At 44.6% G+C, this 15,649-nt stretch overlaps 2 protein-coding genes across 2 annotated transcripts; both read left to right on the top strand.

The window, feature by feature from the left end:
* The first annotated feature begins 3,429 nt into the window (after positions 1–3,429).
* Positions 3,430–4,427, top strand: LOC126935128 (olfactory receptor 52W1). The gene is given in 2 exon segments (XM_050756336.1): positions 3,430–3,876; positions 3,879–4,427. Coding segments are annotated over 2 exon segments (963 nt in total). The 5' UTR covers positions 3,430–3,462.
* A 5,453-nt stretch (positions 4,428–9,880) lies between these two features.
* On the top strand, positions 9,881–15,502 carry C14H11orf42 (chromosome 14 C11orf42 homolog). Its single transcript, XM_050756314.1, has 3 exons — positions 9,881–10,021; positions 14,219–15,017; positions 15,282–15,502. The coding sequence occupies exons 1-3, from the start codon at positions 9,950–9,952 to the stop codon at positions 15,410–15,412; spliced, it is 1,002 nt and encodes a 333-aa protein (XP_050612271.1). The 5' UTR covers positions 9,881–9,949; the 3' UTR covers positions 15,413–15,502.
* The last annotated feature ends 147 nt before the right edge of the window (positions 15,503–15,649 follow it).

The following is a 15,649-nucleotide window of genomic DNA, read 5'->3' as shown; positions in this document are numbered from 1 at the left end:
AGGTCACAGGTGTCAAATCCCCTCCTCTAATGGTCAATGTCACAGGAAAAGACCAGACAGTTGGTTCCCAAGGTGTGCTTAGACAGCTTCTGTAAGTATGAACTGGAGCTTGGGAGACTAACCAAGGAATCTTCTAAAGACGAAGTCAATGATATCTCCCAGTGTATCTTGGATTACTGGAGAATAGGAAATACATAACACAGTAGATTTCCAAGAACCTAATGACTTCAAATTTGGACTTGTTGGGCTTATGGATTCTGTAATTTATCTTATGAACAATCTTTGCACAAAGAGCAAGTGTCCAAGACAGCCAAAACTTTTATTAGTGTTCTCTTGAGGCCAAGAGCACTTTTTCCTAACCCTCTCCTTCACGGCTCTTAACCCACCACTCCCACCTGCTCAGTACTCCTCTCCTCCCTGAATTGGTGACAGCTCACCATTTACTACCAAATAATTACAGCTCTTTGTACATCTCTCCATTCAGCAATCCTAGGATCACCTGCCAATCCCAAAATCTCCTGAACTCCTTCTTGCAGGAATGGGTGCATTTTGCTCCAACTATTCTAAAAATTCCTACTCATGTTCTAAACCTCAGCAACAATTTTTGAAGTAGTGGCTAAGAGCAAGTATGCTAGAGCCAGACTGAGTTAGTATCCTAACTCTGCTGTCTACTAGCTATATGACCTTGACCAAGTTAATGCCTATCTCTTAGTTTCTTTTGTAAAATGGAAGAAAGAATTGTGCCCACCTCAGATGACTGTTGTGAGGTTAGGGCTTAGAGCAGTGCATGTACCCAGGAAACTCCACAAAACTTTTAACCATTACTGTGATTCAGAGATTTCCCTGACTCCCCCAGGAAGAGTGAAAGTCTTCTTTCTCTGTGCTGCCATCGTATCTGGTGTTGACTTGAGTTAAGGCAATTACCTTAACAACCCTTCAACAACTGTTTAGATCACTGTGTCCATTAGACTGTGAACTCCTTGAGAGCAGCATGGTCTTGTTATTGCCACTGTATCCTCACCACATGACACAAGGCCAGGCAGAAAATAGATTCAACTAGTTCTTCTATAATGCTAGTTTTGAAATACAAATAGTTCAAAGACAATTGACATATGTATTAGGGAACTGAGAATAATGTGAATTTCATGTTTTCTTGCATGTAACTCCACTTTCAAGAAAGTAGGTGAACACAGAAAACTGAACGCAGCTGAACTGAACTGAGTAAGAAAGCTCAACATGCACACATGCATATACCTCAAACATCGATCAGCTACTTCAGTTCACCACTTGTGTTATGAGCCACACCCATTCACATCTGGTATTACAACTTTCTGTCCAATTTCATTTCATTTTATTTATTTTTTAGAGACAAGATCTCACTCTATCACCCAGGCTGGAGTGCATGGCATGATTATAGCTCACTGTAGCCTTGAACTCCTGGGATCAAGTGATCCTCCTGCCTCAGCCTCTCGAGTAGGTAGAACTACCGGTGCATGCCACCATGGCTGGCTACTTTTTTAATTTTTTGTGGAGATGGGCTCTCACTGTGTTGCATGGACTGGTCTAGAACTCCGGGGCTCATGATCCTCCTGTCTTGGCCTCCCAAAGACAGGAGGGATTACAGGTGTGAGCCACTGTGCCCAGCCCATCTTTTTCTTAAATGTGTCACTGATGAAGTTTTTGAGTGTTGTGCCCCTACCTTCATTTTTCCAATAGGTCCTGTGGTCTTTATTGCATAACTTTACATAGTGTGATGAGTTTAACAATATGTCTCCTTATAATAAAAAGAACTGTATTCAACAGACTTGTGGTTGATGGTAAATAACTCTTTTTCTTCATGGATACCTAAGACTCCTGAAACTGTAAGAACCCCTATTCATCAGCAAAAGCTGTTTGGACTAGCAGTCTGTCCCACAATTAAAAGCAATATATATTTATTCATAGCTAACTACATGCCAGACTTGTGGTGAGCAGTAGAGACACTGTGGCTAATAAAAAGCAACATCTGCAACTCTTTTGGTCTAGTGGGAGACAAGAATTGAGAGACAAGAAATTACAACAGATTGGGCTAGACGCTATTAAAGAATAAAGCAACGAATTTTCTCCTGGAAGGAAAGACCTCCCTGAGAAAGTGTTCCTTTCCCAGATCTTTCCACCCGATAGTCTCTTTCCTGGCTTGCCCCCATTTCTGCCTCCTTACTCTACTTCCTGAGTCACCAGCCCATCAGCACTGAGCAGAGAGATACAAAAAGAGTTAATGTGGCACAGGTGGGAGGGAGAAAGGCCCTGAGGGAAGCAGGTAGAACAGCCACATAAAGAGCCCCACAGGCACTGATTAAAGCAAAAAGAAGCTGCCAACACACAGTGCTTGAGATCTTTCCCAGTCAAGCCTTCTGCTGGTGATTTCTTCCTCATTCATTTATCCATTCAACATGTATTAAGCTTCTTAGGTGGGCTAGATCCTGGGAGAAGTCAATCTACTCGTCCTGCCTCCTCCAATGTCAGAGATGCTTCTTCCTCAGATGGCTGCTACTCTGAGTTGAGTGCCATTTTCTCCCTCTATGTCACCTCCTCTCCCTCTGGCATGCCAGGAATGAGACTCTAGTGGGACCCACTTTCGTATCGTGAAGAAGGAAGGGAAACGGAGAAGAAAAGTCCCGTTTCATACTGCCATCTCTCTCTCTGTTGCTCCCCAGCCCCAACTTCAACTCTCCAGCTGGTGTTCAGCATCAAGTTCAGAACGTAAGCACCCTGCACCCCAGAAACCTAGCAAGTTTTCTCTTGCCACACCAAGCTCCCAGATTCACTCCAGATTCCATCTGCCTCCCACTACGGTTTCTCCCTTTCTTTCTACTCTGCCTCCTCTCTTCCAGGATAGTTGGTGCAGAGAATGGGCAATTGCTCAGAGCTGGGCAAACCTTAATATCAATATCACTGTACCCACCAGCTCTATACAGCTGAAGAAGCTGAGGTCCAGAGGTCTTGCCCAAGGATACACAGGCAGGGACAGGACAGCCGGAAGCCTGATTCCCCACCCTGCCCACAGCACTGGCTTTCTCCTCATAGAGACTGAGACTGACTCTATTTGGACCCTGAGGAAAAAAAGTATTCATCTCCGCTCCACCCTCTGCTGACATCCAGTTAGAAGCCTCTCTCTGGCTATCTATACCAGCCACTGCAGCAGGCAGCCTCTTCCTCACTACCCCTTCCTCCCACTACAATACGTATAAACTTTTAGGAGCAAAGGATTCTCCTATCTAAGATAGAATTTCGACTTTAATTATCCATCCAAACCCCCACTAACCAAAAGTTATAACCCTGTGATCCTCCCAGCCCTGCACTACTCCTACACATATGCCATGGATGGGTTTGTGCCACTGTGACACCCCCAAAATCTCTCCCCTTGTCTTTCCTATCAGGAGTCATGCCCCCCATGAGCCCTCAAGTTGTGCCCACCACAGAATGACAGAAACTCTACAACTCAATTCCACCTTCCTACACCCAACCTTCTTCATACTGACTGGCTTTCCAGGGCTAGGAAGTGCCCAGACTTGGCTGACACTGGCCTTTGGGCCCATTTATTTGCTGGCCCTGCTGGGCAATGGAGCACTGTTGGCAGTGGTGTGGATAGACTCCACACTGCACCAGCCCATGTTTCTACTCTTGGCCATGCCAGCAGCCACAGACCTGGGCTTAGCCACATCTATAGCCCCAGGGTTACTGGCTGTGCTGTGGCTTGGGCCCCAATCTGTGCCATATGCTGTGTGCCTGGTCCAGATGTTCTTTGTACATGCACTTACTGCCATGGAATCAGGTGTGCTTTTGGCCATGGCCAGTGATTGTGCTGTGGCAATAGGGTGTCCACTGTCCTGGTCCTGGTCCTGGTCACCAAAGCCCATGTGGGTTATGCAGCCTTGGCACTGGCACTGAAAGCTGTGGCTATTGTTGTACCTTTCCCACTGCTGGTGGCAAAGTTTGAGCACTTCCAAGCCAAAACCATAGGCCATACCTATTGTGCACACATGGCGGTGGTAGAACTGGTGGTGGGTAACACATGGGTCAACAATTTATATGGTCTGGCACTTTCACTGGCCATCTCAGGTATGGATATTCTGGGTATCACTGGCTCCTATGGACTCATTGCCCATGCTGTGCTGCAGCTGCCTACCCGGGAGGCCTGTGCCAAGGCCTTTGGTACATGTAGTTCTCACATCTGTGTCATTCTGGCCTTCTACATACCTGGTCTCTTCTCCTACCTCACACACCACTTTGGTCATCACACCGTCCCAAAGCCTGTGCACATCCTTCTCTCCAACATCTACTTGCTGCTGCCACCTGCCCTCAACCTCCTCATCTATGGGGCCCGCACCAAGCAGATCAGGAACCAACTCCTGGACACCTTCACATTCAGAAAAAGCCCGTTGTAATGTCCAGTGGTAACAATGGAGCCTAAGAGTGGAGGTGAGGGGACACTCGGAGGGGAGTCTGGGGGTGTGAATTATGTTATCTTCATCCCACTGTCTGCATATGACTGTTACCATCATTTAACAGGTAATTGTTGTGGAGTCCCTACTATGTGCAACACTGGCATCTGTAAACTTTGACTTAAACATGTATTCTGCTTGGGAGGAGGCAGGAGGTAGAGGTCAGGGGGCTACACTACCATGCAGGAAAAATCAGTGAAGGATCATAATAAACAAGATCTAACTTAACTCCCCTTCCTGCTCGCCACCTCCATTATTTCAGTCTAAGTCTTCCCATGCTCCCACACAAAAGCTCCTCTATAGATCTCAAACTTGATCGATGTGCTTGGCACTGCTGCAGATGGTGGCGCTGTCCCTGGAGTCAAGTGCTTGGGTACCTGTCTGAAATCACAGCCCTCTCTACTCCTGGAGCCAGATTCTGTTTTCAGACTGCCCTCAGGAAACGAGTTATTATACAGGCTAGTCTCCCACCTTCTGATAATCTAAATAATGTGCCCTGTGGCACCAATTTGGCCACTTCAAATTCAAAGAATCCTCTTTTGGTCTCATCTGTAATTACTATTCTTCCTTACCCCAACTCCCACCAAAGCCCCCAAAATTAACAGCTAGAACTTCTTCCCCTTTGACTGCAGCTTCAGAGGTCAGGGGTCCACTGAAAGAAATGTTGATATCCCAGAAAATCACTGCAGCCACATCATCTGATTGCCTGAGGCTGCATTACTACGGTTTCTTGTCAATCTGCCCTTTTGTGCACCCTCAACAAGAAGGTACAATCCCCAAATAAAATCCCCATCGGCACCCCCATTTGTCTTCGCCAACATCATTAGAAGCACATGACGTTAGTGCAATATGATAAATGAAACATTTCGCACTTCTGTACCTGCCAGAGCAAGAACAGGAAGTGTGGCGGTGTTGCCCAACAGGGGATTCATTTTCAGCTAAGACACCACACTGGAAGGGACATTACATAACAAAAGGTCTTTAATACCATCATGGAGTTCAGAATAGGTATAATATAATAAGTATAATATGGCAGGGAGTCAGTGTTATGAGATCAGAAAAAGCTGCAGACTGCAAAGGCAAACCCAAGCTCTCCAGGAAAACTATCATAACCACAGGTACTGGAGTTAGACAGGAAAACCTGAAGCGAAGAGCAACCCAGTCCGCTCAGCACAGATAGCTGGACCAAGCTGGACCACGGAACACCACACAGATAAGGAGGCTGCAGATCAGAAAAAGATGATGCCATCTCCGGTGCCACACTGGGTCTTACCAGGTCATCAATAACAAGGACTAAAGAGTCCAGAAGCTCTGTATGATTTTCAGAGGCATCATCACACTGCACACAACTAGATACAGAGGAAATCTACAGTCAACCTAAGTGTGGGCTCATTCATTCTCAAGACTAATTTTTTTTTCATGAGGTTCTGAGTTTAAACGGCCTCCAAGCAATGATTCTGCAGATAACTGTGACACAATTCTAATCCTAATGAGTCACAAGTCTTGAAGATGTTCATATCCTTCTCTTACTCTAAATTCCCCTTTATTGCAGTGAGCTGTGATCACACCACTGCACTCCAGCCTGGTGACAGTGAGACCCTGTCTCATAAATATATAAGTTCCCCCTTAATAAATCTATCCTAAGAAAATAATTGACATGTGAACAAGCATATATGCAGTAAGATATTTATTGATTATAAATAAATATGTGTGATAATCCTGTGTCTCACATATATACAGGTATACGATTTTTTGCCTTCCCCTCTGATACACGAAAGGGAAATCATCTGCAGCCAACATTCATAAACAATGAATTCTGTCACCCTCCCACTACATGAAGACTCTCTTCTAAGGCACCTTCAACTCCTGGTTGTGCACAACTTTTCAAGGTAGCTGGTTCCAGAGCTGTACGTTGTCCATTGTAGCGACTTTCTTCCTTCAAGCTAAAAATCCACTCCCTGGGACATTTGTATCTTGTTCCAAATTGAGATTGCATACATACCTGCCATATGATAGTTTCAAGAGTTTTACCACACTCTCATTCCTCATGACAACCTGAGAATTAATTATAAGCCCACAATCCCTCATCCATAATTCCAAAATTTAAAAAAAACTCTGAAGAAACAATATTTTTTATAACTTTGGCCCAAAACCTGACACCTCAACCATCATGATCCTATTTATAATCTTTATTTATCTTAGTGTGAATATTCATACATCTAACTTCAGAAGTGTTGATGCGTTTGATTATAGGGCACTGTCCTGAATCCCACTGGGGTATTCCTTAATACAGGATATATATATATATATATATATATATAGATATATATATAGATAGATAGATAGATAGATAGATATATAAAATATTCCTTTTCTATAATCTGAAAAAAACTGAATTCCAAAATATCTGTCCCTAAAAGTTTCAAATAAGGTATGAGGGGTCTGTGTGATTATCCTTGAAGTCTGAGAGACATGAAGAGACTTGTTAAGGCTCTTTATCACTCTAAAGTCTTTGCTGTCAATACTATTCTATACTGCCCTACAGGTTCATACTGAGAACCTCATGTTCTCTGGATAAAAAGATCCATCTGTTTGTTACCCTCATGCTCTCCATTCAGATCACTCTCAGATACCCTACAGATGATCTGTCTCTCATGCCACACCAGAGGCAAATCCTATAAGCAGGACATGGCCCAAAGAGCCCAGTCCTTAGGCTCACCATCTCCATCCAGGACCCAGTTGCCATCCATTTTCCTTCAGTAACTTTTAGACTCAGTCTTTCTGAGTCAAAAGGAAAGACCGACCGACTTAGTGTTGGGGTAGATCAGTAGGGAATTTAGGGATCTTAGGGAATCATGACAATCAGCCAGCAGAAGAATGTATGGGCTTCTGACTGAGGAGTAATCAGACAGAAGTTTTCACTCCCAATTTCCCCTCTGAGTCCCTCTCCCAAAAGTCCTAAAGAGATCCTCCTTGTCCTTTTTTTTTTTTTTTTTTTTTTTTGTATAAATTCAAAGGGTACAAGGGCAATTTTGTTATATGCAGACTGCACGGTGGTAAAGTCACCACAGTCCACCATCCCTGCACCAATCTCATTCCTCTCCTTCTCATTCTGGAATCTCCTTGGGATCTGGATGTACACCATTCTCTCTCAGTCACTCTCACTGTCTCTATATCGCTACATCTCTGTCTCCTTGCGCCATTTGTCAGTTTTATCCCATATCTGTGTCTCTTGTTCTTGTGTATGTCTCTCTCTTGCTCTATCTCCACCTGCCTCACTCAGAATTCCCTGGAGAGAACAGAGGTGCAGCTATACTACACCAGGTGACCTCTTTTTGTCAACCATAATCAAAATGTGCTAAAGGGGCATTAGAAGGAAGGGATTTGGTTTCACTTGTCTTAACAAGAAACTTGGGGTTTCTGATTTGGCTCATCGTGGCTCCTCTTATCCTGCCCATTTCCTTTTCACTAAACCACTTAGTACTTTCCATCTGGCACTCACTCCTCCCACCACACACTAAAGTGAGCCAAAGGAATGTATTAGTTAAAGATTCAGTCCAGCAGACTTTTACCTGAATCCTAGATCCTCTATAAACTCATCATATGCTTTGAAATAATTATTTAACCTCTCTGAGCCTATTTCTTTACTTGTAAAATGAGATAACAGTAGTAACTACTTCAAGAGGATACCAAATGGATTAACTAATATAATGAATTCAAAGTATTTGGCACAGCCCCTAGCACAAAAGAGCTCAACATTAATATTTGGTATAATTCCTCTCCTGGAAATATTTGATATTAATTCCTCTCTTGGAAAATAGGACCACACCCACTGTAAAACCTTTGCTCAAAGACCCAGCACCCATATCCATAGCTCTATCTAAGGAGACCTGCCCTCCCGAGGCCAGTTACATCTCCTTTAGGAAAACTTTCCTAACGCTCTTTCCCACCACTGCAGGACCTTTGCCTATGCCCCCACTCATACCACCTCAGCCAGCTCAGATGACAGCCAACTTTGTGGGACTGCTCTACAGAGCTATGCAGGGCTGGGCTAGGCAAGGATACCACCTACACAAAAGAGGTCTTCCTGGGCACAAAGGAGATTCTCCAGAAGGACTCAGAGAAAGGACTCCTTGAACAGCTAAGGTATGGAGTAGAAAAGTAACTACAGGAAAGGCTCTCTAGAATGGTTCTTCTTCAGCAAAACACAGTTGAGATCTCTGGGCAAAGATGCAAAGGAGATAACATATAGCTAATATTCCAGCTTTTATCTAGCTACTAGGCACAAATCAGACTAGGACATGGAGTGGAGCATGAAGAAATTTTTCCTCAAATTTACCTGCGTAATTCTGCCTTCCTGAAGATTCTCTCGTTACTAAGGCAACATTATCCCAATTATATTCTTACCCTCCACATTGTCACACTGCTGAGCACAGCAACCTCCTACACATTTTCCTGGTTTTCACTGCAATTGTAACCCACCCATTAATAATGGTTTTCAACCTAAGTTATGCATTATAATTGCCTGAAGAGCTTTTAGAAATTGTGATGCCCAGGCACACCCCAGACCAATTAAATCAGAATCTCTGGCACCAGTAATTGATCCAGGCACCAGTAATTTTTAAGCTCCCAGGCAATTCCAAAGTGCAGCCAAGGTTGGGAACCACTGCTTGGTTCTCAGTATAAGTCCTGATCTACATAGTCATGCATTGCTTAACAACAGGGTATGTTCTGAGAAATGCATCCTTACACAATTTTATCATTGCACAAACATCATAGAGTGTGCTTACACAAACCTAGATGGTATAGCCTACTACACACCTAGGCTGTAGGCTCTAAGGTATAGCCAATTGCTCTTGGGCTACAAATCTGTACATGTTACTGTAGTGAATACCATAAGAAATTGTAACACAATGGTATTTGTGTATCAAAACATACCTAAACATAGAAAAAGTAAAGTAAAAACACGACAATATACTCTTATGGTGTCAGACCACTGTCAGTCACATATCATTTTCCAAAACATTGTTATGTGGCTCATGATTGTACTTCTCCCATGTCCTTTAGGACCCCAATCCAACCTCACAGAGAAGCATCTGCAGCTAAGATAGTAAATTGCTTCAGAGATGCTGCTGAAGGGAGGAGAGACCTGATCCTGTTTCCTTAAAGAACTCAGACCAAGAACTACACACACACATACACATATACAAACACACCCTAACAGACACCTGCATTTTCTTTCCCTAATGCAGGAGGATGGATAAGTGACTCAAGAGTATGAATTACACGCTGCAGTGAAGCTAGGAAAGTCACTGTCCTCCCCCTATCCAAGGCACAATTATCTAGCAGGACCTCTATGATGTCATGCAATGGCTTAGAGCCCAAGACCTCAGGTCTCACCTCCCTGGGCCACCTGGGGTTCCTGCAGCAGCCACTGCCCGGCCCAATCCCTCCCATACTCCACCATGTTGGTGGGTACCCCCCACCTGCTGACATTGGATGAAGCTGATGCCACCTGGACCCTCATCAAGGATAAGGTAGGTGAAGTAAGGAGGCTAAAGAGGAAGTAACAAAGTATGACCTCCATGGGTCTGAGCAGCTTGTGAGTAGGAAGGGGTGGGAAGTCTAAAGACAATAATAACCAACATTTACTCAGTGCTTCCATATGTGCCAAGCACTGCAGTAAAGTTATTGGCATGGACTGCCCCCATTTAATGACAACTGTAAAAATAGTAAAAACGTTCACTGAAAAGCAGTGTATAGGGAATTATGAACAAAGAGGAGACACGCTAAGTCAGGGGTGAGACAGGAGATCAGGAAGGCTTCCTGGAAAGAGTGACATTCTAGCTAGGCAAGCAGGAGTTATTCACACAAAGAGGGAGAGGAGAACCTGACAAATAAAAGGTACTTAATAAATATCTGAATTAATGAGAAGGGGGGTGGTGAGTATATAATAATTTAATAGTAATTAAATGTAGAGCATTTGTAAAAACAAGGAGAGGAAAAATAACAATTCATATTTGAGAACTCCTAATAATCTTCTAGAGCAGAGTTCAAAGAAGCAGTAGTAAAAATAAAGCCAAAGAGATATAAGGGCTAATCTTAGAACCTGGACTTCCTACAGAACCAGCTTCCTATAGAATCTGAATTTTATCTGAAACTCTTTCACAGATCTCCTCCACCTTAACTTCCACAAAATAAGAAATTTGGATTTTGAGGCAGATTTTTATATTTTAAGGAGCAGGACAATCTCAGCTGTATCTGGGTTGCAGGTATCCAAAAATCCTACCAAATCACTTTTCAGTTGCAGGTTGGATGGCAGGAAATTTCAGATCAGATAATTTAGAATCAGATTCTGACTATGTGATTTGAAGGAAGGTGAATTTATAACATTCATAGAAGTCAGCCTACCAGGCTTAAAAAAAAAAAAAAAAATCTTAAAGCAGTGCCTACCACACTCAAAGAAGATTTAATGGCATGCTGCTTCCATTCCAAATAGGGTAGCTGCTTACCACAAAGGCCAGCTTCCCAGGGAAGCAAAATCAGGAGAACTCAAGGTCTTCCCAAGTATTAGAGCAACTGGTTTCAGCAGTGTAGAAGGTTGGTCCTGGACTAGATCAAGCAGAATTAGACTGAAAACAAACAGAGTCTCCCACTATTAGAAAGCTATGCCATCTCTGAGTATCAGAAAAACTCATTATCCTATTTAAACTGAAAATTGTCAGGAAAATCGGAGTAGAGATATGCAGGATAAATCACTGGCATTATGGGGCAAATTCAAGGATTAGGTCACCTTTAAGTGACCTGCTTTCCTGTGTCCAAAACCACTGACAGTTTACTGAACATATGGTAAAACATTTGGCTAAACAGAATGTGGCTCAAGAACTCCACATTCAGAATTCGATGGAACCAAGGGACATCTAGGAAAACAATATTCCACCATCACTTTCCTGGGATGCCCCTGGAAAACCTAAATTTGTGGGCCTAAGGTCCATACAATTTCTATCCAGAAGCAAAAGTTCTGTAGGAGCACATAGTAGTCTTAAATAGTGATTCTACCAAGAACACAGTCTCCCTAACAAAGAACTGCTGAGCTCCTTATTTTTCCTATTTTAGGATAACCACTGGAGCTGTCAAGGTCAGGGAGAGTTAGAATTAGGCAACTTAATGCCTGTCAGCATATAGGAAGAGCATATAGGGAATAAAGAGCCTCCAGGTAAACCAAGATTCACCCTTTTAGCAGAAACTTGGATAATAAGCACCAGGTATTTTAAATGTCACACTCCTATCAGAGGGGGCTCTTCAACAGACACTCCCATTTGTCTTACTTGTGCAGGATCCTTGACACCAAAGGAGCAGTTACGGTGAGATTCTGATGTCATGCTTGGTGCATCTGATTTCATGGTCATGGCGCAAGCATTGCATCCAAAAATGTCAACCCACCAGTGTTCTGCTCTCTCCCCTGGAAACCCCACTGGTCCTTCTCAGAGCCCCACCCAAAAGGAAGCGTTCCAGTGAAGCAAAGGAGAAGGAATAATGGGAAACTCTCCCATGCAGACCACAAAAGAACATCAGTTATTCCTTTGGCCAGGTGACAAGACAGTAGTCTACAAGCTACCTCAGCTTATCCAAGGTGCAGATGCAACTCCATAGTTAGCTACCTTCCTCTTATGCTAGGAGGCAGTACTTCCGAAACAGCTTTGTAGCAAAAAGTAGATCAGCCTTAAGGAGCCACTGGTGAATTCTGCCAGAAGGCCAACAAAGAGGGCAATGCCATCAGTACGGGCATAGCCATGCGGAATTTGGGCCTGGAGGTAGGGAGTAGAGTACAGCACTGTAAGCACTGGGCTCAAATATACGAGATGCCCTAAGAGGAAACTCTGTGTGCCCTTGCTCCCTAGTAGAGCAGAGAACCAGAAACGTCAGCCACAAAATCCTGAATGGGTTGAAACCATACTTAAGTACAATTACTAGACAGGCTCTTATGTTTCCCAGTTAGTCATGAAAAATAAACTTTCCAGGGTTACCAACCCCAAAAAGGCCATGACAAAACAACAACAAAACACACACACACACACACACACACACACAATTAATTAAAATCCCTGAAAGCATACTTTAACTAACATTATAAATATGAGGCCTCAAATTCCCTATAAAAACTACCCCTTGCAGCTAGGGTAGAAGGTATATACTATGAGGTAACAGACATGGTAAAAGAATGGACATTCCGAATCTATTTCTGTGTAACCTACTATTGATTAAAGACATCACCCATGTAACCAGTCACCTAAGAAGAATCCTTGAAGATTCTTTTTTTCTTTTTTGCTTGAGACTCTGTTGAGTGCAGTGGTGCCATCTCGGCTCATTGCAACCTCCGCCTCCCAGGTTCAAGCAATTCTCCTGCCTCAGTATCACAAGTAGCTGGGATTACAGGTGTGTGCCACCATGCCCGGCTAATTTTTCTATTTTTAGTAGAAACAGGGTTTCACCATGTTAGTCAGAATGATCTCCAACTCCTGACCTCAGGTGATCCACCTGTCTCGGCCTCCCAAAGTGCTGGGATTATAGGCATGAGCCAGCGTGCACCGCTGAGGATTCTTTTTTCCATATCTCCTAAGTGACCAAGTTCTACTAATTCTATAACCTAAATATCTCTAGTATCTTCCCCCTCTATTTTATATCAGGACCTTATCATGCCTTGCCTGGAGTATTGCCATACTCTTAGCTCATCTATCACCCTTATTTTATGCCTTCCTATTAAAAATTAGCTTTCTGGCCAGGCGCGGTAGCTCACACCTGTAATCTCAACACTTTGGGAGGCCGAGGCAGGTGGACTGCCTGAGCTCAGGAGTTCAAAACCAGCCTAGGCAACAGAGTGAAACCCCATCACTACTAAAAATACAAAAAATAAGCCAGGTGTAGTGGTGGGTGCCTGTAGTTCCAACTACTCAAGAGGCTGAGCCAGGACAATCACTTGAGCCCAGGAGGCAGAGGTTTCAGTGAGCCAAGATCGCACCACTGCACTCCAGCCTAGGCAACAAAGGAGACTCAATTTAAAAAAAAAAAAAAAAAAAAAAAAATAGCTTTCAAAAACACCTATCTGATCCTGTTCCTCCTACCCAGAGCCCTTCAAGCAGCTTCCCACTGCCTTCAGGGCAATTCACTTGACACGCACACAAGCCTTTCATAATCTAGTTCCTGTGTGCCTTTCCCTCTTCATACCATACACACAAGCATTATAAAATTATGTGTTCCTAAATGTGCCCCCCTTGGTTTATAAATTCAAGTTTTTTCACTGGCTGACTCTTATGCCTGAATTGACCATTCTCCTACCTAGATAATTCCTTCAAAACTCAAGTATCACCATCTAGAAACCTTCCTTGATCCTGTTTCTATGAAAGGTAAAGACTGTTCAATCACTTCTTGTCTCCTTCACATCTTGCTTTCTATTAATATTTTACATAGCTGTTTACATTTTTGTCTTCTCCATTAGACTAAACTATATCAGGACAAAGACAAAGTCTCATTCTTTTATGTTTTCCCATTACCTAGATAGTTTGACATGTAGACATTCAAAGTTTTGCTGCAGGAGAGCTGGGAGATAAGCAGAAAGCACAAATCTGAACACTATAGAGATGTAACTGAACAGTGAACACTGGGGGTCAATTTAAAGTAGGCAACCAGTTAACTTCTGACCCTAAGTCCCTGACCTATAAACTGGCCACCTGCAGGTCATCGAGGAGCACTTTGGGCCCAATGCAGTAGCAGTCCCTTTCCTGTCAGATGCAGTCTGCTATGACCTACTGGGTGTGCTGGTAAAACAGTCCCGCCCAGCCCATACCCGCCTGGCTTTGCCAGGTCGGCAGGGTCGGAGGGCACTGAAACCAGTGGGGCCACTACCAAGCCTCCTGGAGCAGGCAGGATCTGAGGGTGCCTTCGCCCACTGCACTCGGGAATACTCACCAAATGGCCAAGCAGAGATAGCCTATGAAGAGATGCGAATGTTGGATGGGCAGCCATGCAAGATCCGCCTACATATGGGTGGCCTGCGCAAGAAGGTTGCCTTCCTGTTGCTGCCACCAGGGCAGGTGAGCCTACAGCAGACTCTTTCCTGGCTCCGAAGCACCCACAGCATCTATGTCATCTACCAGGTCTTCTCTTGTTCCTGGCTGCAGCTGGGGCTGATGCCTACAGCCCATGAGCCCCAGCTCCTCCAGCTACATCGGTCATTACCTGTTGCCTTCTCCTGCCTCAAGTTTTCACTGCAGTCCAAGGGCGTGCTGGGACCACAGAAGCCTCTGACTAAAGACCCATTGCTCCATGGGGCCAACTGGGTCAGACCCAACCTCAGCATCATGCCACCTCTGGCCCCCACATCAGCACCTGCTGATACACCTGAAGCTGCTGATGTGCCCCCACCTGTCCCAGCTCCACCTACACCACCTCCCCAGGAAGGGCCAGAGGGCAAACCCACCAGATTCTCCTACAAGGGCCGAAACCCCTTCCGGAGGGGGCCCCAGATACTGTCAGGTACTGCTAGGGGGAAATGATGATGAGATGGATGGGAGGGACAAAGCGAAGGAGGGAGAAGGCATGAGAATTAAGTATGTGGGGAATCCATTACTCAGCACAGGGCTCTGGTGAAAGAGATGGAATGAGGGAGCCCGGGGAGGGTGAGATGGAATGAGAAGGCCCTGGTAAGGGGATTGGGATGGCACAGAGGACTAGAGGGAAAAGCTAGGGAGGAAAAAGACCAGCTATAAGTCAAGCTGTGACTATCCCCAACCCTGGCAGAGAACTGGCTCTTCAGCCCCCGCAGCCCTCCACCAGGAGCCCAGGGTGGGGGCCCCAGGGACCCCGACGGGCACTCCATGTCCCTGCCCCTGCTGCAGGGTCTATCCTCAGAGTTCGACAGCGACGACTGAAGCTGAAGCAAAAGATTCCGGGGGCAAAGCCCCCAAGATCTGCCATAGGGGTACTGGTCTCTAATAAACATCAGCTGCTGCTCCCCCAAACCATCCTGGGCCCATGCTGCTTATTCCTTCTGGGATCCAGAGAAGAGGGAAGAGTCCCTTCACCCTCTAAGGGCATAAGGGGTACCTTGAAACCTTGGCAGCAATGTCCTCACCAAAGAGAAAATACTCCTGACCACCTCCCCCACT

This window comes from Macaca thibetana, chromosome 14 (assembly GCF_024542745.1).
Source record: "Macaca thibetana thibetana isolate TM-01 chromosome 14, ASM2454274v1, whole genome shotgun sequence".
Lineage (NCBI taxonomy): Eukaryota > Metazoa > Chordata > Mammalia > Primates > Cercopithecidae > Macaca > Macaca thibetana.
Note: the sequence above shows the minus strand (reverse complement) of the source record. Positions and strands in the feature narration are given on the sequence as shown.

What these genes read in the sequence shown, in the direction of transcription:
- C14H11orf42 (XM_050756314.1), top strand. Translation starts at nt 9,950, where the DNA reads ATGTTGGTGGGTACCCCCCACCTGCTGACATTGGATGAAGCTGATGCC. An exon ending in GGACCCTCATCAAGGATAAG is followed by an intron (nt 10,022 to 14,218) that starts GTAGGTGAAGTA and finishes GGCCACCTGCAG; the next exon opens with GTCATCGAGGAGCACTTTGG. An exon ending in GGGGCCCCAGATACTGTCAG is followed by an intron (nt 15,018 to 15,281) that starts GTACTGCTAGGG and finishes CAACCCTGGCAG; the next exon opens with AGAACTGGCTCTTCAGCCCC.